At 42.5% G+C, this 24490-nt stretch overlaps 10 protein-coding genes across 10 annotated transcripts; 6 read left to right on the forward strand and 4 right to left on the reverse strand.

The window, feature by feature from the left end:
• Positions 1-43: 43 nt before the first annotated feature.
• Positions 44-604, reverse strand: K450DRAFT_242566 (uncharacterized protein). Its single transcript, XM_051589279.1, has one exon. The coding sequence runs from the start codon at positions 557-559 to the stop codon at positions 179-181; it is 381 nt and encodes a 126-aa protein (XP_051444306.1). The 5' UTR covers positions 560-604; the 3' UTR covers positions 44-178.
• K450DRAFT_242567 (uncharacterized protein) lies at positions 97-2300 on the reverse strand. The gene is made up of 6 exons (XM_051589280.1): positions 2199-2300; positions 1853-2136; positions 1172-1649; positions 655-1099; positions 557-576; positions 97-465 (listed from the first exon to the last, which is right to left on the reverse strand). The coding sequence occupies exons 2-5, from the start codon at positions 1962-1964 to the stop codon at positions 565-567; spliced, it is 1047 nt and encodes a 348-aa protein (XP_051444307.1). The 5' UTR covers positions 1965-2136; positions 2199-2300; the 3' UTR covers positions 97-465; positions 557-564.
• Positions 2301-2790: 490 nt separating this feature from the next.
• Positions 2791-5391, forward strand: K450DRAFT_242575 (uncharacterized protein). Its single transcript, XM_051589281.1, has 7 exons — positions 2791-2969; positions 3040-3390; positions 3456-3527; positions 3611-3748; positions 3847-3978; positions 4048-4591; positions 4693-5391. The coding sequence occupies exons 1-7, from the start codon at positions 2835-2837 to the stop codon at positions 5271-5273; spliced, it is 1953 nt and encodes a 650-aa protein (XP_051444308.1). The 5' UTR covers positions 2791-2834; the 3' UTR covers positions 5274-5391.
• K450DRAFT_242578 (uncharacterized protein) lies at positions 5326-6925 on the forward strand. The gene is made up of 5 exons (XM_051589282.1): positions 5326-5614; positions 5693-5845; positions 5923-6229; positions 6299-6402; positions 6483-6925. The coding sequence occupies exons 1-5, from the start codon at positions 5510-5512 to the stop codon at positions 6642-6644; spliced, it is 831 nt and encodes a 276-aa protein (XP_051444309.1). The 5' UTR covers positions 5326-5509; the 3' UTR covers positions 6645-6925.
• On the reverse strand, positions 6885-9155 carry K450DRAFT_242583 (uncharacterized protein). The gene is made up of 4 exons (XM_051589283.1): positions 8697-9155; positions 7385-8626; positions 7009-7310; positions 6885-6939 (listed from the first exon to the last, which is right to left on the reverse strand). The coding sequence occupies exons 1-3, from the start codon at positions 9091-9093 to the stop codon at positions 7162-7164; spliced, it is 1788 nt and encodes a 595-aa protein (XP_051444310.1). The 5' UTR covers positions 9094-9155; the 3' UTR covers positions 6885-6939; positions 7009-7161.
• A 2236-nt stretch (positions 9156-11391) lies between these two features.
• K450DRAFT_242586 (uncharacterized protein) lies at positions 11392-13656 on the forward strand. Its single transcript, XM_051589284.1, has 3 exons — positions 11392-11798; positions 11923-12156; positions 12229-13656. The coding sequence occupies exons 1-3, from the start codon at positions 11483-11485 to the stop codon at positions 13365-13367; spliced, it is 1689 nt and encodes a 562-aa protein (XP_051444311.1). The 5' UTR covers positions 11392-11482; the 3' UTR covers positions 13368-13656.
• A 40-nt stretch (positions 13657-13696) lies between these two features.
• On the forward strand, positions 13697-16081 carry K450DRAFT_242590 (uncharacterized protein). Its single transcript, XM_051589285.1, has 9 exons — positions 13697-13816; positions 13888-13962; positions 14031-14098; positions 14173-14550; positions 14630-14749; positions 14817-14975; positions 15048-15397; positions 15465-15639; positions 15714-16081. Exons 1-9 carry the CDS (start codon positions 13732-13734, stop codon positions 15969-15971), a joined length of 1668 nt encoding a protein of 555 aa, XP_051444312.1. The 5' UTR covers positions 13697-13731; the 3' UTR covers positions 15972-16081.
• Positions 16082-17173: 1092 nt separating this feature from the next.
• On the reverse strand, positions 17174-18075 carry K450DRAFT_242596 (uncharacterized protein). The gene has a single exon (XM_051589286.1). It carries the CDS (start codon positions 18051-18053, stop codon positions 17280-17282), a length of 774 nt encoding a protein of 257 aa, XP_051444313.1. The 5' UTR covers positions 18054-18075; the 3' UTR covers positions 17174-17279.
• A 563-nt stretch (positions 18076-18638) lies between these two features.
• K450DRAFT_242602 (uncharacterized protein) lies at positions 18639-20961 on the forward strand. The gene is made up of 7 exons (XM_051589287.1): positions 18639-19006; positions 19086-19248; positions 19324-19498; positions 19562-19626; positions 19699-19875; positions 19950-20396; positions 20461-20961. The coding sequence occupies exons 1-7, from the start codon at positions 18832-18834 to the stop codon at positions 20786-20788; spliced, it is 1530 nt and encodes a 509-aa protein (XP_051444314.1). The 5' UTR covers positions 18639-18831; the 3' UTR covers positions 20789-20961.
• A 2198-nt stretch (positions 20962-23159) lies between these two features.
• Positions 23160-24490, forward strand: K450DRAFT_242622 (uncharacterized protein). The gene has a single exon (XM_051589288.1). It carries the CDS (start codon positions 23419-23421, stop codon positions 24226-24228), a length of 810 nt encoding a protein of 269 aa, XP_051444315.1. The 5' UTR covers positions 23160-23418; the 3' UTR covers positions 24229-24490.

The raw sequence follows: 24490 nt of genomic DNA on the forward strand, positions 1-24490 counted from the left end.
GCATGGAACATTGGCTGGCACAGAATTCTTCACGATAGCCCACACACTTTTGTAATATAATTGTTCTTTCTTTCTTTTATTTCTTTATGTTTCCAAATGTAATGATCACATCTCTTTTATAAAAAATAAATTAAGTACAGAAATTGATATAGGATCCTGTATAGTGTTGGAATGATCTTTAGAATGGGCTTGTCATTCTACCTTTGGTGGAGACCGCCTGTTTTCCGTGTAGATCTCCAAACGCTTGCCAGCGTTTCAAACGGTTTTTATAGCGTAAAGTAGTGTGATATGGGTGCAAATACATAGAGTAAAGAAATAAAAGGCAGCAGCGTATAAATGAGAAGAATAGAAGGGGAAAAGTAGAGACGTTGATGAAGGAATGAAGCTTGAAAAACACAAATAAAAGGAGGGAACAAAATGATGGAAGAGGGTATTTTCCGATTTGCACTGTTGCTACAAGCAGACCTATAAGTGGACGAAGGAAAACAATATGATGAAAACCTTCAGTTTTGAAATTTTTGCAAGGGGAGGTATGGGAGGTGTGGTAATGAATTACCATATGTTCTAAGCCCAGATCTATGGTAGAAAGCACAGAAAATGTTAATCTTTCATCCGATGAAGAGGCCACATAATGGAATGAAAGTATATACAGACCTTGAGGAAACTGTCCCAGCTACCAGTGCAAAGAGCCATGCCATCGCTAGAGACGCCTAAGCATGATACTCTATTTTCATGGGCAGTAAGTACACCCACTCGCTCTCCTTTCAAAGTATCCCAGATATTGCAATTGAAATCGTCGTAGCCAGCGAAAAGCAATCTACCAGATACTGAAAACCCGACGGAAGTAATACCACACACAATGCTGTCATGTGTATATTGGTTTAATTCACGGTCGGCACGCAAGTCGAACAGTCGGCAGCTAGCGTCATCAGAACCGGTACCAATGGCATTGCCATTGGGAAAGAATTGAACCGAATTGATATCCGATTCATGTCCAGCGAATGTTTGGACACATCGCTTAGCTCGGATATCCCAAACTTTGGCGGTAGCATCACAAGCACCAGAGACAAAAATGTTCGGATTTGGACTCAAAGATAAGCTGAAAAAGCCAATCGTACATTAGATTGAGTTGAATCTTTCAGAGGTTCATCATTGAATACGATGCATTTACCTCATGACGTCGCCAGTGTGATCGGTGAACTCTTCAATTTTGACTCCAGCATCGATATCCCAGAGCATACAAGTCATATCTCCAGAACTTGTCAAGATCTGTCTGTCGTTGATGAACCGGCAGCAACTTAAGTAACCAGTGTGTGCGGAAAGTTCTCTGGCTGCACGATTGGGACCATCACGAGTTCTCAGGTTGTAAATGGAACATATGTTGTCTAAACCGCCACAGGCTACAAAGTTTCCGGACGGTGCATAGGCACAAGTCATAACCCAGGACGAGCGCAGTGGTATAGCATGCACTTTGTTGGTTGTATAGGCGTCCCAAACAATGAGTTTTCCATCTTGTGATGCGGACACCAAGTGCCTTTTATCGGTTGCCCAATGCATGGCATAAATTTTTGCCAAATGACCCTTGAGAGTTCGGCGCACCTTCATAACGATACGGGGAAGGGGCTCAATATCCTGAGACATCTGTCGAACTAAACATTTCTTTAGTTAGCAACAGATGAAACATTTAAACTCTGTTAAAGGCAACTTAATAGGTTTGCTGGCCCTCCGAGTACCTTCGCCTTCTGTTGAGGCTTAGGATATTAAGGTTATGACTGCGAATGTCCCAACAATCACAGAGGCACACGAAATTTGCATGGAAAGAAATCATGAATAAACGAAAGAAAAAACTCACGGGTAGTGTCTGCTAAAGCATCCTTTTTCTGCTTGATCTTCTCCTTGAGGGACTCAGCCTCATGCCTAGCTGCTGCAATTCGTTCAGCGATATCTGAATTATTGGTGCTCATTTTACTACAAAAAAGGGAGACGTTGATTATTGTATGTTCTTAGTCGCTATTTCGTAACAAGGGTTTTAAAATTGCTTTGATAACGTCGAATTGTCGTTTGCAATTATATTGGTTGCAAATTATACCATAAGGGTAACACGTCAAGCTTTCGCGTAGGTAGAAACAGGAAACACTGCTGTTCCTAATAGTCGTGAACTAGTTTCAGCAGTTTAAACAGTCAAGTTAATAACTAACCTTCAAGGAATCTTGAACAACCGTACTGAAAAAACTGCTCTGTCGATAAATGCTTGTCAAGCAGCTAGTTAGAATGGTTGATGCCGGAAAGTTTCTGTAGTAAAAGTTGGGTTGCCAGTTTTTTTTTGGCATTACCAAACTCCGCAACTACCCTGCGTCATCACGGTTGATCTTAATCACGTGAACCGAAGGTCCTATAACGGTGGATTTACGCTATTCATGATGCCATTATGAGTGAACTGGCTAAATGTACTATACAGCCATGCATTGTCTATGTTAGTTTCTATATTCTATACTGAATAATGCCCTTCATATTGACGATATCCATGGGTTATCGGACGATATCCTACCAAAAAGATCGTCGTCATCTCCGTCTTTTTTATTTTGCCCCGTACTGAGGAGCATTTAGACTTAGAGTACATGCACTGCCTCCCTCTACTGCTGTATTCGGTGTTACTATGAGTTTGTCTTCCATCGAGCAAATACTGTGAAGTTGAATGAGTGCGGGTGACGTCGTTCCCATAGCGGGCACGTGGTTGAAATAAAGCTGGGAGCGTTATTGCTGCTGAGAACAGTCATTCAACCTGAGACCACCGAATTTTTTTTCCCTTGTTCGTTTCCTCATTTCTATTCTCCATGGCGAGCAACATAAATTCTGCAAATAGATTGCATTCACCCGCAGTAGCGCCGCCTGACATAAACTACAGTCCACGGGCCGATGTGTCGTCTTCTCAGCACTTGAACCATATCTTTGGCGCCGTCCGAAAACAGGTATGCTAAGCTTTAAAAAAAATGAGACGTCTGTGGATTGTGTAATTTTATTGACTTGTTATATCGTCAGATTGAACAATGGGGTGACCAAGCCAAATGGAAAATAGACCTTGTATTACTTGAAAATGCTGATGGATCTACTCCTCAGCCAGAGTCACCGGCACCCAACATAGGTCCTACTTCGTCTGTCTCAGCTCGACAAATGCCAAACTCACCACTCACCTCGGAGAATGGTCCACGGCCGTCATCCTCACAGCAGTCAACTCCAACAGTGTTCAATCAAGCTATCAAACGATCTGCATTTCAGCAGCAGTATCCTCCACAGTATGCAATGCCTCCGATGCAACATGGCCTTCCAACTGCATACCGACCTCCTATTATCGAGCCACCTTATGCCAGCACTGCCGACCCAAATTATCCGGTATGTAAATTTTCACGCATAGTTTTACCACACCTTCATTTCTCAACTAACATTGGCTGATATAGATGAGACCGCCATTCCTTCTCACTGAAGCTGATATTAATAGAATCCATCACTTGGATGACGCAAAGCAAAAAGTAAGCCTGGCTTTGGTCAAACTGCATGGTTACACCACGGGACTTTAATTTCTAATTTTGTTCTTTTCTTTGTTCGCGTTTAGCTGCGCGAGTGCGTGGAACGAATTAATTTATTAGATGGTATAGCTCGATCTCAAGCAGAACAAATATTCCACCTATCACGGGGAACATCGGATAGGAATTTGGCTCTTGAGACAATGCGCAAAATATACCTCATGAATGCAAGTATCCAATCAAATCATGCTAACAGTCCGACTATTTTAAGGCTGGGATTCACGTAAATACATTTTTCCGCTGCTAATGTCTTCGAATCGAATAGGAACATGAGCAGGCATTAAGACACTCAGTTGAAACCAAAATGTTTCAAAAAGATATTCGAATTTTGGCGCAGAAACTCAAAAAAGCGTACGCCAAAGTCCGACTCATCGAAAGTGCCGACATTAGCACCAAGGTAAGCTTTGCCCTGAACATCACGCTGAATTGGAACGCCATTCAAATTCAGATTTGCCACGTTTTATAGAGTAATGATGTGGACAGGGAAACGCTGTTACATGACAGGAAGGCATTGCTTCGAAAGTTACGATTATCTGAGATGCGCAGTGCCACAAAAGATGTTGAATTGGATATTCTCAGCCGTGAATACCAGAAGATCATGTACAATCGGGATACACCTGAACTCCGCCCAGTTTCTTTACGAGGATCTAAAGCCGACTCTCAAGCTCGAAGAGGTGATATTCAATATCTTTTACAGCAAGGCTATTCGCCCGTCATGAGGCACGACACTCCACCGCTGGCAAAACAGAGATCTGGTTTGGACGACTTAGGCATTGTAGCAAACCAAATGCTGACGGACATGGATAAAAGCGACATCAAAGAAAAAGCACCTATTACAACTGAGCCACTACCAATGACTAAAGGAAACACAAGCAGACGTGTACCCAGTCATATGAGTTCCAGGGATGAAAAGCGATCCCAACGCTCCATTGATTCCGCTACTGCTCTGGTGTCCATGCCCACGGCACTGTTTCCAGAGTCTATGGCCCAGCCTGGTGACTCTACAAAAAGTACGTAACCACCTTTTTTTTTTGTTATATCATATGCATGTTGACTGACTGTCACCGTTCGAAAACTTTATTTAATACTAAACTGATGTCCATCACTGAAGACTTGAACGTTGCAAACCGATCTCCAGCTGGTAATCTGAATCAAACGTCATCTTTATGGGAGCGACGAAGATCAGGATCTATTCATGCAAAATGGAGTCAAGAAGAAGATGATATGTTGAGGGCATGCGTTGCAAGATTTGGAAATAATGACTGGGAGAAAGTCGCTAGTGACATTCCTAATCGAAGCTATCATCAGTGTCGCCAGCGTTGGATACAACTTACCGAAGAAGAAAAGATGAGTCGATCCAGTATGGATGCTAGCCACTCGCCAGCTATCAGCAATCTTCTTACTCAACAACAACCATCGCTTGGCAGTCCCTCTCCACCACGCAGTGCTGCTCAGGACGATGAGCCTCGCACTCCTCCCCATCAAGTTCAATATGGTCCTACGCATGAAATGCCACTCAAGCCCTATGAACCTTATTCGACGAACTTGCAAGAAAAGCATCCTCAATATGCTCCATCCTCTTTGAACCGACAACAAACCCTACCAACACCACATGACAACCATTCTGGCCTATATCGACCACCATCTCCAATTGCTACTCCAAAGAAGCGTAAAATTGAGACCATGCCATAACCATGCGCTCTCCACTATAATTTGTATATATTTTTCTTCTTTTCGCCCTTACATTATGCTGTATACCAGTTCTTTGTGCCTTTCTATTATTATTATTTTGTTTAGTTCAGTATCATAGTATATAACCTTCACTCGTAAAGATTTCAATTTCAGTGTTCCTTGCTTTTCGTTGTAAACGCTCAATCTAATTCGACCGCAATCTCTATATTTTTCCAAGAAAAGGCTTTCATTTCGAAATGACATTGGCAGCTGTTGCTCAATTTTGCGCTAATGAGGTGCTCTCACGAAACAGACAAATTTGCGTGGAACTCATTCGGCGTGCCGCGGCGGGGAATGCAAAGGTATATAAGTTTGAACCGTGATAAGGGGCGTTCTGAATTGGCGACTAATACCCAGACATTTGTCTCCGTCTTTTTCAGGCTGTTTTTCTTCCTGAGGCATCTGATTTCATTGGCAAAGACAAGAATGAAGTACTACGTTTGACGAGCGAAGCGGAAGAGCCGTTCATCAACGGCATTTGTCAGGCCGCTAAGCAGAATGATATTTGGGTATCGGTTGGTCTTCACGGCAAGGTAATGAATGACAGCATTTGGAAACTATGGACCCCTTTGCCAAATCTGGCTATCTTTTATTAAATGCTATCCTATAGTCTTCAGAAGCCCGCGTTTATAACAGCCACATCCTAGTTTCTCCAGAAGGTCAAATTGCAGCTAATTATAGGAAGATACATCTCTTTGATGTTGATATCAAGGGTGGAGCCAGGTTGATGGAGTCAGAGGGAACAATACCAGGGACACAACTAGGAAATCCAGTGCAGACTTCTATTGGAAAGATTGGCCTGCAAACTTGCTACGATCTTCGATTTGCGGAGCTTTCTATTATTCAACGCGCTCGTGGCGCTGATATTTTAACCTATCCAAGTGCGTTTACAGTCAAAACAGGTTATGCTCATTGGGGTACGTTTGCGTTGTGGAGTTTACTTTTTTCGCTTGAAGGAAAATCTTACACCGTACTTCATCCATTAGCATCACTGTTGCGTGCAAGAGCGATCGAAACCCAAACATATGTAATAGCAGCAGCACAGGCGGGTCAACATAATGAGTCCAGAGCAAGTTACGGACATGCAATGGTAAGAGGAGGCGAACATTTTCATATAGTTTAAGGAAGCTCTGATCTTTTCCTCACTTATCCATCCTCCTATTTTTATAGATTGTTGATCCATGGGGTGAGATTGTAGCTCATTGTGACAGTGGTGAAAGCGAACCAACACTGGCATTCGCAGATATTGATCTGAAGTACATGAACAGTATCCGACAGCAAATGCCTGTCATGGAGCAGCGCCGCAATGACTTGTATCCCACGTTAAAATAATACATTTTTGTTTTCATATGGCAATCACACATTGAGAAATGCTAGACAAACGCTTTTCACATCTATTTATTACTATCGACGTAAACTTTTAAATTCTTATAATGCCATATGACGAAAATATAGCTCACTGTCCAGATCGAAATAAGCAGTGAAAACAGAGGAACGAAACAAGTGATAAAAAAAAAAAAGGAATGGGAACAAAACTTGATATCTGATTTACGCAGTTGCAGGTCGACCAGCACCACATCGGAAGCATTGATATCTGGAAGCGAAATTATGTAAAGAACATGAAGGACTGTTGCGACGAAAATACGAGATTAGCATATGCAATGGAATGATTTGAATATAGTCGTATTTCACTTACCACATCCAATCGCCGGGTCTGAAGGGAGCGCTGACAGGTTTACCACCGCCACCACCCTGATGACCACCACCGCCATACCCATAACCATGACCACTTCCGCCTCCGCTGTTGTTGCCAACGCCGCCGCTACCAGCACCACCACCGCCGTAATAGCTAGGAGAATCGTAACTTCCGCTGCCGCCATGACCACCGTGACCACCACTGGAACCATATCCGGTAGAATCGTATCCATAACCACCACCGCCGCCGCCACCTATACTTGCACCACTTGGTCCACCACTTGGGCCTCCATAGTTGCCATGCTGTTGCGGAGGATTAGGACAAGGCGTATGACATCTAAAGCAGCTGGTTCGCGACGCAAAATTTTGAAACTGACAAGATTGATTCGGACAAATCCAGTCTCCCGGTCGAAAACTTGGCGGTGGTCTACCTCCACCAGTCGCCCTACCACCGCCATATCCCCCATATGAATCCTGACTATGATAGCTTGCAGCAGGCTGACTTGGCGCACCTCCAGGTCTCTGAGAATTGCATTTGAAGCATTGCTGACGAGATGCATAATTATGAAATCCACAAGAAGGATTAGGGCACATCCAGTCACCTGGATTGACGTTGGACGGCAGAGGGGCAGGTACAGCTGGTCCAGAGGAAGCATTAGGATTTTCAGCGTTGCACTTGAAGCAATGACGTCTTGAAGCGAAGTTGTGGAAGTAACAGTTGGGACAATCCCAGTCCCCAGGTCGATGAGATGTACGGCCTTTGCTGACCATCAAAGGGAATGGTACCAAGATAGTTCCAGCTGCTTCAATAACCCTGTCACTGCTTGGACTGACTTCTATTGTTTTGTTGCCAAGTGACCGACCATTCAAACTAAGTGCTCGCATAGCATCGCCATGAGTAGCAAATAAAATAAAGCCAGTTCCACTTGTCTTTGTGTTTTCAGTAGGTCTGATCATCCACATAATGGTTGGTCTCAAGCCAGATGCCGAGAACCATGCTTCAAGTTCGCCTTGAGTAATTTCCACAGGTAAACCAGCGAGATGAATGACCTTTGATTCTTCCTTCTTGAACTGCATATGGTCTGCATTCGTGTCAATCGGATGAACGAATATATCACTATGGTTAGAACTACAGAAATAGCGAATAATTTCCACCATGGTCAAACAATCATCCAAGGCTGAACGCTCGTTGGTGGGACGCTTAATTTGGAACGTTTCGCACATTTCGCTCAAAGACACAACCGGTAAACTCTTGTCAGGATGATGAAGCTGCCAACGAAGGTATTCTTGCTTTAGGTCGAACATGCAACAGTAAGCCAAGTAGTCTGGTAATTCAATGCTTTTGTCACGAGATTCTCTGGGTAACTGGATGCGCAAATCCCACGCACCATGCGTAACAAATGCAAACGTAAGTCCCTTCCCATCTATTTCGGTTGTCACATACTGGTCCAGCTGTCGAACTGCATCTCTCAAGCTGCCAGCATTATCTAGTTTATCCCATGTAATCCCAGTAACTTCCGTACAAAATGGCGTCAGAGTCGTCCTTTCTGGGCGTACGTAAATCTGTTCCTTGTGAATCACTGTCAATTTTGACGCGTCCAAAACAATGTATGAGAATTCTATAAAGCTCAATATTAGTCACTGCTACACTTTTACTTGGAGGTTAAATGCTTTGCAAATATACATTACCTATAATTTCTGAGTTTTCTTTGGTAACTTGAACAGAGGCCGGATTACTTGGATTATCATCACAGGTAGCTTCAAACTCTAGAACTATCAAGCGATCGTAAGGTATGTTTGTAGGTTCCTTTCGCGAATACTCTGTCTCTTCTTGTTCTTCCTCTTTATCAGCATTTGAATCTCCATCACGTTGTTGATCAGAACCTGCCAGCTCTGGTGTCGCTTGATCTGGTTGATGACCAACCGTAGTATCAGACTGAGAGTGTTGCGGTGGTGAATCTTGATTTGGCGACTTGCCATTGGTGGCCACAAGAGTCTCTTCTGTCAACTGTCTTTTGCTGTCGTTTCCAACAGTTTCATCGCCTACAACTTCGTCAATTTTGCGTTTGCGTTCTTCTGGTTCCATCGTGATTCGTGTTTGGAGAAAAGATATGGTCCAAGTGAAATCTGTGTTATTGGACTGCCAAAACCCACGAGTCACGTGATATATTTCTCCTTTTTTGCTTTTGACGTATTCACCTCTTTGAATCGTTTTAAAATGTGAAAATAAACTAAAATCCTTTGAATTCTACATAATATACAAAAATGGAATGCTCAGAATCTCAATGAATTTTATATTTAAAAGTAGTGTACGATAAGAGTCGAATATTGGCCATAATACCGGAGGATATACACCTTGCTAAAAGCTTTTTCTATTCACCAGGGGCACATCCCCACTCCACGGGATCTTTCTGTAGATAGGAAGATAACGAAAGAATAGATATTTTCACTATCAAATGGTCTTATAACTGTAAGGTTTATATCCCCCTTCGCGAATCGCCTATAAAGGATTTAACCGCGATTGCTTTTTTCTTCAATTATTTCGCACATGTAGCCTATGGTATATTGCAGAAACTAAATACTTCTTCAATTGTTTGCTATAGAAAGTGACATTAACGCTGAATAGAATATAGTAAATGATTTGATCGTGAGGTGCCTTACCTCAGAGTAAATGCACAAAGAGGATTGGTATTAAAAATAATACCAATGTACATACCCATGCGCACAATTCTTGTTAATAAATTTTACAGCTCTTTGGGTTAGCGTTCATTTCTAAGAACAGTCAACTATGTACATTTTGCAGACATAATATTACTTCTCTCGTATCTGCCAGATCAAAGAGACATAACATGATATTTGACCGATTTATATAAAAAACGCATTTGATCACGGACTTTTTGGTGGTTGTCCGTTAGATAAGTTAGTGATGGTAGAGAAAGTATAATCCAGCTAAAGAAATGTAACATGAATGGGTCAAACCGCTTTCAACATATTGAACATACTGACATTTTGAAGCGCTCACTCGCTTCGTCAGTAGCGCCATTGAACCAATCAACTATAGCTTGGGATATGCCGATGCAGAATCCTGTATAAATAACTGAAAGAAACCCGTCAATGTACCAGTTGCAAATATACGCATTTCTAGATGGTGAGAACGTGCTAAAAAGATTCCGTGCAACCGCCGATAATTCACTCTTCCATCTCAGCCTACCCGCTATTTCACCTCGTAATGCAGCTGTGACCTGACAAACTTGAGCCTTTGGTAAACCGTTAAAATTAGTGTAATTGCATTGCCTTAGCAAGCACCAAGCTATCATTAAACGAAACGAATTCATTAAAAAAAAAAAACAAAACACAACGCCAACTATAAGGGTTGGTAAAATGTTACATTGGAATAATAATTGCAGGACCCCTCGATGATAGACGTTATATGGGTGTTTGAAATTTTACGAAGTCATGAAACCCATTTTTGCTTCGGAATAATGGATACTTCACCTTTCCGTCAACATATGTATTGGAGGCGAACAACATTTGCGAGATTTTTGGCACCTAAGGTGCTCATATACTTAATTACCTTTCCAATTTGACCAAACATTCGGTTTCATAATGTGGTTTAAAATCTTTTCTAAAGCTGAACACTTTTTGAAGCTCGTTAGCTCCAGTTCTTATTACCTCCTTTAATTTGCAGTTGTTCTAAACATTTGTAGTAGTCTTGTCCCTAACATTTGGCAGAAGTCCAAAAAGCACCAAATTCAGCTGGCCGAAGCAATTCAAAGAGTATTATGTAGTGGCTTGCCATTGGTTTATTGTGGCCACGTTCATGCAATGTTTGTATGGTTCCACCATAAGAAGCATTTCACGTGGCGTGAGCACTTTCAATGAAACCGCGTATCATAGCCGGTCATCTGTTCGATGTAGAATCCAATTTTTTTTTGGCATTTTAAGCAGCGACTATAGCAGCGATACAAGTATCCACGAAAAGGACATTGTTGCTTGTTGTGGCAGTGGTAGAATGACGCGTAAGCTTATTAATGTAGGCTCATCAAGATGGATCTTCGGGTCAACTTTTACAGACAATATTCCCGCTTCAACGGCTTCTCGGCGCCCATAATTTGACAGAGATTAGGCCTTCCAGCAGAGTTTTTCGCTCAAAGGAATATTTTATCGAGTTTTCCTGGCTAGCATTAGAAGCTGTCATACGACACACCACTCAGTTCTCCTTCATAGAATACCATGAAAGCGAGAAAGAGGTGTTTTTCGGATTTTACTTTTGCTGCAAGCGAACGGAATTTGTTCTCCGGTTTATTCACAATGAAAGTAGGTAGCACCAGCCTTTGGAGTATAAAAGTAATTTTAGAACGCACTCTCCTTGTTGCTATTTTTTAAAGCAGGCCCGTTTTTAATTTTTTTTTTCTTTTGGTCCTTCCCGCTATTCCAAACCACCTGTACACCTTTTTCTTTCTTGGTTAACCGTCATGTCTCTGGATAATGTCACTGTCAACATGTCTCGGCTGGCACTTGCACGCGCTATTAAAACTCCCGATGGCGATGACTCAGACGCTGATCCCTGGGACAAAAGTGTGATCTTTCACCAATCTCACATTCCCCAAGCAATTGAGCAATACAAAGGTCAAAAACGAGGTCATACTTCACCTAACCACCGTCAGTCCCATAAACCTCATCAGACGAAGATACCGCAACAAAGAACGCAGTCTGCTAAACAAAGGGTCGCTTCGCAAGCTTTACCAAAAGCTCCTACTCAAATCCAGGTACAATCCCAGGCACGGACTTGTAAGTAAATGAGTTTTGTAAATACAGCATATTTATGCATAAGACAAACATATACACATTTCAAAAGGTGTATATAGTTCCGAACATTCTCAGTTTGATTCTAACATTCAATTTTCAAATTCAGCGATTGTCAAACCAAGGATTCGAAAAACTTATATACCAAGCGATGATGAGGACGAAGAAGAGGAGGGGGAGGAGGAGGAGGATCAAGAAGATGATAGTGACTCTGATGCACCTGACCAAGGAAAGCAAAAAGTAGTGTTGACACCACCAGATCAAGAAGAACAAGAAATAATTTCGAAAAATAAAGCCACACGCAAGCAACCATTACCCAGCGATGATGAGAGCAGCGCCTCCGGTAAGCAGATTTGGCTGAATTTATTCACTTTTAAAAGCCAGTTACTGACAGTGCATTTTGAAACGTTTACAGATAGCGAAGATGGTGATGAAGACGATGGCGATGCTTCTTCCGTGGAGCTCACCCCTCAACGTCATTCTGACCCGCAAGCTCACCCTAAAACATCCAGAGCCAGTTCAGGCTCATCATCTGCAGGAAGTAGTAGCCTAGCCGCACACCAAAGGTCTAGGTCACTAGGCGATATGATGGATGACCGTTCTTCAGTGCCACGTCTGCAAGCTGAACGTACATCGAATCCTCCAATGGAGCAGTGGCGAAGAAGTGCTGACCCTTACAGTAGACCTTCGGATGCTTATGATTCACATCATTTGGCTGCTGCTCATGTGCACAATCGTAGCAGATCGTCAGAACGACTGGATAGGTTGCCTACATCCAAGCCTTCTACACCTGTGCCAGGTAGAACGGCTCGAAGGAAATCGACTATTATGGAATATGAAGGCTTGCTACAACAGCAGCAGATGATGCAAGCTCACCATGCACAGCAGATGAGTCAGATCCAACATTACCAATCTGGGCAAAATAAGTCTAGAAAAAGCCATGCTAAGCGTGCCAGTATGTCCGGTATGGATATGCTTCTTCAGCACGAGCAAGAAAAACTGTCATTGGCGAAGAACAAAACCAAAAAGCTCGATTCCACAAACGCACCCATCGAAGGTCTATTGGCAAAGTTACCTGAATCAGGGGCCTACAATATCAATTTTCAACAGCTACAGGGAAGTCGATCGCATGGCACACGCAATAGCATGAGACCGGATGGAAGTTTCGCTAGAGATTCGCACAAACAAGCACCAATGGGTCGGCCGAACAGCGCCATGGGCTACTTTGATACCCGACCGGCCACATCCACTTCGCCCAGTCCAGACAATCGTCGATCTCGCCTTTCACCTTGGATGGAGGCTCCATACCCCACTTCAAGTATATCTACACCTGCAACACACTTGCAACGCCAATACCAGCAACAAATGATGATGTTGGATCAGCAACAGCAAATGATGCAAAATCAATTTTTAATCCCTGCCTCAATGCTTCAGGTACCCATGAATTATGGGCAAATGATGCCTCCCACTAGTCCCGACTTAGCTATGCGTCAAGGAATACCACGGCCGGTTAGCTCTATGAGCAAGAGATCCAGCTTTGCTTGGGGTACCTGATAGACTTACATATACACATACCTTTCCCTGTAGTTCATCCATACTCTTGTCCATATCTATTTTTCCTTTTTACTTTAGTAACCGTTGATTTTCCTTTATACTATCTCACATACAACCTTTACATACAACTGCGCTATGAAGGATTCTCATGCCTTATGAAGCCTACAAAAAAAAAGTAGGTTTAGCACCGTGAAGTCCTCCCATTTGGCTTAAAAATATAATTTTTTGCTTGCGATCAATTTTTTTTCTGAGAGTTTTAATGAGAAACCCATATGCTTTTTTCCCATTTGGCAGCCCGATTCAATAATTCATTCACTTGGCTTCGCAGAGATAACTTTGTCCCTCGACTTGACTCCATTCCTACATGTCTGAACCTGTGTCGGCTACACAGCATAAAAGCAAGTCGCAAGAGAAATGGGTAACCCAACCACCCAGATGGAAAACTAAAGGTTCGTGCTGCTGCTAATCCCCAGCAACAGTAGAGTATCATTCACGTTCCTGACTGTTGTTTCATTTACAGAGTTCTACTTTTACTATGCCGCGTTCGCATTTGTAGTCCCATATATGTTCAAGGTCACGTACGATCTGAGCAAAGGTATACAGAGAAACTCTACACTACAATTTTCTCGCCATCACCACTGACGAATTGCCCGTTTTCTGCAGATGACAACCCTCATTACCCCGAGTACGAGTATCGGTTAGAGCCTGGGTGGATTTTCGGCAGAAAAGTGGTAAATACATTGTTCCACTATGCTAATAACTTGATTGACCTACAAAGAAACTGAACCCATTCAATCACTTGTAGGATAACAGTGACAACCAGTACGCATCCTTCCGCAACAACATACCCACACTGATTCCACTTTCGTTCGGCTATCTTCTTTTATCTCATATCTACCAGCGGTTCTGCTGTCCTGCGATGCCAATTAAGCATCCTCACCAATCACTCCCTCGAACGTACTTCATTCTTGCAGCTGCCTTGATCTACATCGCTACCACCAATGGAACTAGCATTTTTAAGGTTCTGGCCATCGCTACCATCAACTACGGTATAGCGAAGTTGACTAAGGGCTCCTATCTCAATCCATTATTGACTTGGTCCTGGAATTTGCTAGTACTATTTGCAAACGAATGGAACGATGGCTATAGGTTCAAGCAAATCGGAGAGTCATTTGCGTTCCTCGTGAGTACCTAGTATATTTTGAGGCTTGATTTGAATAGGCGCTTTGATCTATGGTTAATTAATTTACATTATTGAACAGGATGATTACCGAGGTTTGACTCCGAGATGGCATATTCTGTTCAACTTTGTAATGTTACGCATGGTATCCTTCAACATGGACTACTACTGGAGAAATAAGCAATCTCGAGATGCATACGATGTGAGTCCAAGTAATATCATTTTTGTTGTAGTCGAAGTACTCATTACTGACACATCTTGCTGCCCAGAAGGATGAACGCATGGGAGGTCCAGTCAGCGACAAAGACAGAATCCAGAAACCTGCTTTTTATGAAGATTACAATTATGTAAACTTCTTGGCCTACATTCTCTATACACCGCTTTACCTCTGTGGTCCCATTATAACCTTCAACGATTTTGTGTCTCAGGTAAGGATGAGATCAGAAATTTTTGTTACTATCTGATTTGGTTATTGATCTTTAACTTTAATGTGAAATCAGTTGAGATACCCATCGCCAAACGTTACTCGCCGATATGTACTTCAATACGCTTTTCGACTTGTGGCTGTTATCTTGACTATGGAGTTGACCTTGCATTACTTGTATGTGGTAGCTATAAGCAAATCCAGAGCTTGGGCAGGAGACTCTCCATTACAACTTAGTATGATTGGATACTTCAATTTGGTTATCATTTGGATGAAGTTACTCATCCCATGGAGGTTCTTCCGACTTTGGGCTTTGGCGGATGGAATGTGGGTGGAGGAAAATATGGTGCGATGCATGAGTAACAATTATTCTGCGCAAATGTTTTGGAAAAGCTGGCACAGAAGTTTCAACCGCTGGACTATTCGGTAAACACAATGGGGATTTCAGCCTGTTGATCTTAAACCATACTAAACTATCTTCTTCACCATCCAGATACATCTATATACCACTTGGCGGCTCAAAGTACTTTGCCTTCAACATGTGGATCGTCTTCACTTTTGTTGCACTGTGGCATGATATTCAACTCAACCTTCTTGCCTGGGGTTGGCTTATCTGCTTATTCTTAGTACCTGAAATCGCCTGTACTACGATCTTTTCACAAAAGCGGGTATGTATATTACATTATCCGCTAGTACGTCAAAAGCGATCATTACATTTTAACCGTAAAGCTCTAATTTTCAGTGGGGAAGCTGGCCTTATTATAGACACCTTTGTGCACTAGGAGCTGTTGGAAATATCTTAATGATGATGATAGCTAATCTGGTTGGCTTCTGTGTCGGACTGGATGGCATGGCAGACTTGCTAAGTCAGATATTCACTACCTTTGATGGATTGATCTTCTTGGTCTGCACGGTCTGCTGTCTGTTTATTGCAGCTCAAGTCATGTTTGAAATCCGAGAGTCTGAGAAGCGTAGAGGGGATCCAAAGTGGATGATGTAGAAACGGTACCTAAAAATCTTTTCATAGCGCGCCCTTTGAGCGCTGCTGGAGATCAGCAACTGTAATTATTAAAAAAATAAAATTGACAATGTTTATCACAACGGAATAGGTTTAGTGAAGGTGGAGAAAGTCATAATATACTACTACAATCTTGTCTTTACGGCCTTTCCATGCGTCTAAGCGGACTTTTTCATTTAGCACACCATTTTAAATTTTAGCCTCAGTAACATGACGTTGATTTTTTGAGTGGCTCTCCTGTCCCTAAATGTGTCCAGGTAGTGAGAGCCCAATAGTCTTTCTTTCTTTGGTCACTCAGGTGAGCATCCATCCATCCATCCAATCCATCGTTGCTTGATATTCACCCATCGATTATACAGCATGCAGATCTTCGTCAAGACTTTGACCGGCAAGACCATCACCCTTGAGGTGGAGTCTTCAGACACCATTGACAATGTCAAGCAAAAGATTCAGGATAAGGAGGGTAAGAATTAACATTTTCAGTTTACGTCGTAGTTCAGCATTTTTCAAAAGAAACAAAAGCCTCAACAACTTCGACTATGGAGCTTTTTTGTTTCAGCACACCAGTTCAACAAGTGTTCCAATTCCCTCCCTACTGTACAATGTACTAATTTACTTTGCAAAATTCAATAGGAATTCCTCCGGACCAACAACGTCTTATCTTCGCCGGCAAGCAGCTTGAAGACGGCCGAACTCTTTCTGACTACAACATCCAGAAGGAGTCCACTCTTCACCTTGTCCTCCGTCTCCGTGGTGGTATCATTGAACCTTCCTTGAAGGCTCTTGCCTCCAAGTACAACTGCGAGAAGATGATCTGCCGCAAGTGCTATGCTCGTCTTCCTCCTCGTGCCACCAACTGCCGCAAGAAGAAGTGTGGCCACACCAACCAGCTCCGTATCAAGAAGAAGGTAATTGAATTAACAGAGTTGATGAAAAATGAGTTATGGATCTTGACTGACATCGTGTTTCCCTCTTACAGCTGAAATAAATGTGCTCGCTTATTGTCCGTTTATTTACATTTTCGGATCTTCTTTGTACACGGGTGTAGTTTGGTTTAACAATTACATTAAAAACACATACAAATATTCAATGTATACTTCTGGTACCTTGCTTTCAATGACAATGGTGGTGTATGGGCTGTCTGTTCTGGCTTTGACTAGGGAGTGGGTAATATGGTGTAGATCAGTCTGATGTGAGAAAATCACATATTGCCAACGGTGGGGGTTTGATAAAAGTGGTTTATTCATGGCAAGGCAAATGGGGCAAAGTGTAGCGGTGGTAACATTTTTTCTATTCCTTCTTCTCTCCTGGCTTTCGAGCCTCAATAATAAATCGGGTTGTATTGGCCTTAAAGCATCCTTCTCTCTTGATGTGCTCATGCATAGCTTTAAGTTGAGGCATGAACTTTTCAACGGTAAAGCCAGGCACGATCCAGATGACTTTTCTTAAATAATAAATAACAGCTCCCACATCGTAGAATTCGGTTCGGAGTGTTTCCATACGCAAATCCAGTACTTCCAGGCCAGCCTCTTCGCAATCCTTTCTGGCCATCTCTGGATGCCGAGTATCTACACGGCCTTCCAATGGCCCTAAGAAAAATTTGGATACTTCCAATACGCTATCAGGCCCAACTTGTTGTGAGTAGTAGATGCCGCCGGGTTTGAGCACACGCGCAACTTCTGCCCAGTATGCTTTAACAGGATGACGGCTGACAACAAGATCAAAGGCATCATCGGCAAACGGAAGTGGCGGCTCATCGTTGTCTAAGACGACAGCAACGCCTATTGGGTGTAGTAATTTGGTGGCCTTGGCTAGATTGGGTTGCCAAGATTCCGTTGCCACACAAAGAGGGGGGATTTTCGGGATCCCTGCGAGAACTTCTCCTCCTCCTGTTTGGATGTCAAGTGCTGCGCTAGCTCGTGCCATACGTTCGCCCATTGATCGTTGATATCCCCATGAAGGACGTACTTCAAGAGCACGTCCGTCCAGCCATGAGAAGTCCCAGCCTTCAACGGACGCGCTATTTGCCTCCTCCACGAGATCTTCGAAGCTTCTTTCAGTCATACCGTGCTGTAGCAACCAAAATATTAAAAAGAAGATAAAAATGCTAGCTGCCAATTTGATTCACTTTTTACTTCCGCACATGCGTGTGACTTTCTTCTTCAGCTACCAGTATTTCCAACGACAATATTGTACTCTAGTTTGCACACAATCGCGTTAATACTACATATATATTTCCATCTTGATTAAACTATAAGAAGTATTAGTCTACAAAGCTTCCAGCCCATGTAAAATGTAATTTACGTGGCTGTTCTGAAGCAAATGTGCGAAAATGGATTGACTGCGGTTCAACTTTACATGCGCTGGAGTTAGAAATGGCAGTGTAACAACCAATTGCTTTGCAAGGTTTTGCGAATATATTCTGACTAGAATTTGGAGAAACCGTGGTAAGCATTTCACGGTTTCAAATGTTTGTCGTAATCAATTTCATTTATCCTATGTCTATTCATCTGTTCTGTGAGATAGAATTATTATGCTATAGCATCGCATAATAGCGTACCCTTACATCTATCAGTTCTCCACTGACTACACTAATTTTTTATACTAATTAAGCCCGTTGTAGGAAAGTTATAGAAGCGATTCTGATCGCCACTATTGCAAATATTTGGTTGAGAAAGAGATTGTACGGATACTAAAAGAATGCTAACTATGCAAGGCGATTTGTCGGAGTACTCTTATGAACTGTTTGTTGGCAGATAAATACTTGCCAAAATCACTTCCCAAAATCATCAGTCGGTTACTGAAATATTTCAACTGCCAGACTCTCTAGAACTCGGTTCGCATGACAAGGTCAAAGATGCAGCAACATGGGGTAGACTCACCGTTGGCAAAGAATGCGCCTGCCAATCGGTGGTTTCAGCTATTGGTGCAGAACCAGACTTTCTGGACTGCCCCACTAGTAACCGTTCTGTTTTCTCTATTCGTGCGATGGGCGGTTGCTTTAAACCCATACTCCGGTAAGATTCATCGTTGTTGTAATTCATATGAATATTCCAACCATTACCCTCGTCCTTTCCTAATGCAAATTCCTCAAAGGCTTCCAAACTCCCCCTATGTTTGGCGACTATGAGGCCCAAAGACACTGGATGGAACTCACCATCCACTTGCCAATCAAAAAGTGGTACCGGTACGATCTTCAGTGGTGGGGCTTGGACTATCCTCCACTCACAGCATACCATAGTTGGCTTTGCGGCATTGTGTAAGTTTAGGAAAAGGGACTTTTGTAGAAAAGGGGATGGAGCGAAATGACTGACCAACCTCCCTTTTTCCTCAGTGGTTCCTGGATCAATCCCGCGTGGTTTGCATTGGATGAATCGCGAGGATATGAAAGTCCTGACAGCAAGCACTTCATGCGAGCAACTGTTGTCTTCTGGGAAAGCATCATTTTTATACCTGCTGTGCTTGTATTTACACAAATCTGCTATGGAAAGCAAGGTCATTTGAAGAAGGTAAGCATTAGACCAATTCATCACTTTTAAGCGCCTTGATACTGACATTGCCCATTCGTAAAGAATATTGCAGCTCTACTCATTCTTTTGCAACCAGCGCTCATCATCATTGACCACGGCCATTTTCAGTGAGTTATCTTCTCAAAATCGCCTTACGCTCGCAAAATCACACCAGTATTAATATATCCCGAAATTTGCAGGTTCAACAACATCATGTTAGGAACAACATTGTGGGCTGTCAACTGCTTTATGATGCAACAATATGCTCTTGGCTCTTTCTTCTTTTGTCTCTCACTTGGATTCAAGCAGATGGCTCTTTATTATGCACCGGCAGTATTTGCATTTTTGCTTGGTAAATGCTTCAAAGAACCCAACGGGTAAGCGGAAGCTCAGCTTTGCAAATAGTCTATAATCTAACAACCAACGAATAACTGATGATATCGTATTTCAGTATCGCCATGTTTATTAGACTTGGTGTTACGGTCGTTGCCACTTTCGGCGTTCTTTTGTCACCTTTCTTAACATCGGTTGAAGATATTCTGCAAGTGTTCCATCGCGTATTTCCCATTGCAAGAGGCCTCTATGAAGATAAGGTTGCCAACATGTGGTGCGCTGTCAACGTGGTGGTTAAGTTGCGTCAATTATTCGATCTTCAAACAACCATTCGATTGTCTTTGGTAGCTACCGTTTTGACCATGCTCCCGTCTGTTATTCATCTTGGATTGAATCCAACCCGAAAAAGACTCATGTATGGTCTCGTATGTTGCTCCATGTCATTTTTCTTATTTTCCTTTCAAGTGCATGAGAAGAGTATCTTGTTGCCAGCTCTACCCGTGACTCTTTTGATACTAGAGGAACCGTGGGCTGTGAACATGTTTATCAACGTGGCCATGTTCAGGTATGGGTGATTCGGGGTGTTCTCCAAGTCAGTTAAGAAAGGCATTAACTCGATTTTCCAACAGTATGTTCCCTCTTCTAAAGAGAGAAGACCTGGTGCTTCCCTACTTTCTAGTCACGATATTGTGGAACTACTTGGCTGGATTCCACACAATTTCAATGAGCAAAGTGGTCAAGCTGCTGACCTCAATTTGCTATACAGTCATACTGGTTTGGCATATTGCTGAATCTCACATTCCTCCACCCCAGGCACTGCCTGACCTTTACACTGTGCTTAACGTACTGTTTAGCTGCGGATGTTATCTTTTGGCATTCCTGTATTTCAACTGGCGACAGATTAATTTGGTGGATAATGCCACAGAATACACGGATCATCGAAAGAAGCACCAATGAAGTGTAAAATAGACGTTTATATATTGGCATGATTTTTTTAATACAAATAGGCATGAAAGCATTTCAACGAAAAGTACATAAACAAAAATTATGCATTGGTACAAAGAAGGCTCCTTCCAGGTGAAATGTATTCTTTATGTTCAGAGCTTGGCTTTTTTCACTAGTCAGTGAAGAGAGTTAGAGTCAATGTCGTTTAGAAACCAACGCTAATTTCGCTTAGCGCTTACCATTGTCTTCCTCACAACGGTCAGACATAGAGGAGTAACCAGAATTGAAATTCGGTGGAGGTTTTGGCGGTTCTGATGGTGCTACGGCTGTAAAAAAGAAGTCTAAGCTAGGTTCTGTGATAGAACTCGTCATATGGTAGAAACCTATCTTACCGTTTAATTCTACCCAATCTGCCCAGTAACTCACTTTGTCAGCCTCAGCGTCTGTCAGTCCTTCTATAGTGATATGACATCAAAGTCAGTGGCTGTGAGTTGTATTTGCAACAACAACAATGGCTCACCATATCCAACATGATTATTCGTAATGGTCTGTTCATCCGAGCCGTCATCACTACCTGCCATGACTAGGAGCGAAGTTTGGCCTGAGACCAGTAAAGCTGGAGGGATCATCTGAGTTTGGGTTTTCCGTTGTCACATGATTGGCGTTGAGATCTGCGGCTCTGCCGGAAGCCCATCCTCATACCAGCCGAGCAATCACAAAGCTCTTTCATGACAACCCATTTTATCGTCCCTTATAGGACTTTATGAGAACACAGAATAGGCTGAAGTTGATCTAGTTTGTCGATCGATTATTGAAAACATGTCGATCATTTGCGGAGAGAACAGACATGCATTTTTACGTTGGCTAAACATCACATCAACGTGCGTATATTGGCTGTATAAACATGGGGGAAACATGTAAGAGCTGTAAGCCTTGCAAAGGGGAGGAGTGGGAATTCTGCAGCGATTGGCCATGGTTGGCTTGAGGCGACGAAGTCACTTTCGCCCGTGACCTGCAAATTTCATCAAGTTCGTCATTCCCCGGAAATATGGGCTTTGGCAAATCTCATTTCATAACACCATGTCAGGCGTCAACAAAGGAATTTCAGAAAAGGAAAAAGGCGACGAGGCAGTTTGGGCTAAGAAGCAGGTAAATACCGTCTACTTATGTTAGGCTACGACGTCAATATTAATTTCGTATGCTATTTGCAGGAAGCCGAGAAACTCAAGAAACTGGCCAAGGAATTGGCAAGTAAGGAAAAGAAGGACGATGATACCAAATAAAGGTGACTCTGATCAAAGCGATATCGTCTCTTTTCGGCTATGCTTGATCCATTATCGATGAGGCTGTTTTCTCTTTAACGCAGCAATAAACCTGAAATGAGAAACCCTTGTAGGCAGTTTTATTTTTTTATTCATCACAAGAGCCTTGGACAGTGCGTTTCGCTATATCCTTTCAATATGGCACGGGCCCGCAGTAATATAATACTCTTGTATTTTAAAAAAGAATAAGTGATCGGGTGGAGAAACACGTGTGAAGTTAAGGGTTACAGTGGCGGAAAAAACGAAGAACATAACAGCAGGAACTTACCTCTCTTTGCTTTTATCAGCACTGTCAACAGAGCAAGGAAGCCTGAAACAAGTCATTTTGATTGCTCAGTTGAATCGCATCCAATCGATTTGTTTCTGTGGTTTGGCTCAATACACATTTTTTCTATTTCCGCACTAATTTTTTTTTTGGCCCATTAAAGAGAAAACAAGTCTGCTGGTCTTTGCCTTCCAAACCGCTTATACTTTTAACATCAATAATAGCTAATCCTCAACTCTTACCTAAAGTCTTCCGAAACTCCTTTTGAGGGTTAGGAATTTCTTCTGAAGGTGCTTGTTCTTTTATTTCTTCTTCCTCCCCACTCTTACGTCGCTCATCATTATTTGGAATTCGACATCATAACTTTCAAATTCCTGACTGGTTCTATTCTCTAGCTTATCCCCACTCCACCATTTATCCAACTTCTACTTCTCTCTATTTCTTTAAGCAAAGAGGCTCTATTGCCTCATCAATTGCTTAGTTGAAGTTTTAATATGCTTATCGTTGGTGAAGACGGCATTGCCAGAAAGTTCTCGTGCGAGAAATGTATCAAGGTACACAATTTTTTTAGAAGAAATATTTCGATCCGTTCTCCGATGACTTAACACATTACATTATCGTAGGGCCATCGCACGAGTGGCTGCAAACATGCAAACAGCCCATTAATCGAAATTAAAAAAAAGGGTCGTCCATCCACGCAGTGCGAACAGTGCAAAGAACTGCGCAAGACAAAACACATGCACGTGAAATGCATTTGCTCCGGTAATAAACCAGGTTGGTTCCCGTTGTCGATAATTTGACTTCAATAGCTTCATCCTATCTGACATTTGTTCGCTAGAATCAAGATCTCGTATCCGCCCTACTCCGTATAGCCGAGAGCCTTCACCAAACCATAGTAGGGAATCTTCACCGTTACACATGGATTTAGACATCGGCCATGGTCAACAAATCGTCGGAGGCAATATTACTACGGATTGTATGTACTTCCACGTTTATGGAAAATGCAAAGGGGTCATGCCTAACACATTATCCTCGTTTGCATAGTATCAGACGCAATGTACACGTCGTCTGTTTCTTCCGAAGGGACAATGACACCTACAGAATCATCTTCGTCTTGTTCGCCCAGTTTTTCTGGTAATATCAGTAATGAGACGCCCCAGGTCGCCCAGGATGGCGATCCAATGGATGCATTACCGGACGAGAATATAAACATCAGAACAACTACCGAGAAGCTTGCCATATCAACCCCGATAGATCCATTTAAATTACGCTTCCATTTGCAAAGAACGCTCAATACAACTATGCTACATTCACCGTCTTCAACCTCCATTCACTCGGTCAACTCACCGCTATACAGCCCTGTGACTTCTCCCCGTACACCGCCTATCCCTATCAATGATCCAACCGATGACTTGGATAGTGATACACCCATATATAAGACCGATGGGGAACAAGTTGACCAAGCGGCTGTTCTTGGAGATCTTCACCACACCAGTTCTGAAGATTTAATGGATGAAATTTACAGTGGATTTACTGACAAAAAGACTATCGGTGCTTCTGACTGTGGCGCTCATTGCCAATGTGGCGACTCTTGTGAGTGTGCTGGCTGCACTCTCCACGGTTCACTTACCGACAGTTTACCAGAGGGGCAAGGGCATGCAAATCATATTAGAAACATAGTAGATAATCCCACCAAATTCAATCCCATCATTGATGAAGATGGTGTTCGACTCTGCGGCTGCGGATGTATGAAGAGCCTCGAAAGCTGTAGAGATTGTTTTCAAGATTTGTGTGAAGGTAAGCAAATCAAAGACTATACCAAATCTATTTTTGGGGGGGGGCGAATTTCACATCCAGATAACTGACTCCTTTTTCATGGTGACTTCAATAGAATATCTTCTTAACCATCCTCATCCATGATACATTATCACTGGTTTACATTCAAAAAACATTTTCATTTTCGCTGTTTTCCCCCATGCTTTTGTTTTTTTCTATGTTCTTTTACCTATCCCCCAAATGTAACAGTAGCTTTTTTTGTACAACACGCAGAGTGGGTTTTACAACATCAAATATTATAATGCACTTTTTATTCACGCTTGTGAGCCGGTTATGGGATCTCCGACGCAC

The sequence above is a fragment of the Umbelopsis ramanniana genome (assembly GCF_025399195.1).
Source record: "Umbelopsis ramanniana AG unplaced genomic scaffold K450scaffold_30, whole genome shotgun sequence".
Lineage (NCBI taxonomy): Eukaryota > Fungi > Mucoromycota > Umbelopsidomycetes > Umbelopsidales > Umbelopsidaceae > Umbelopsis > Umbelopsis ramanniana.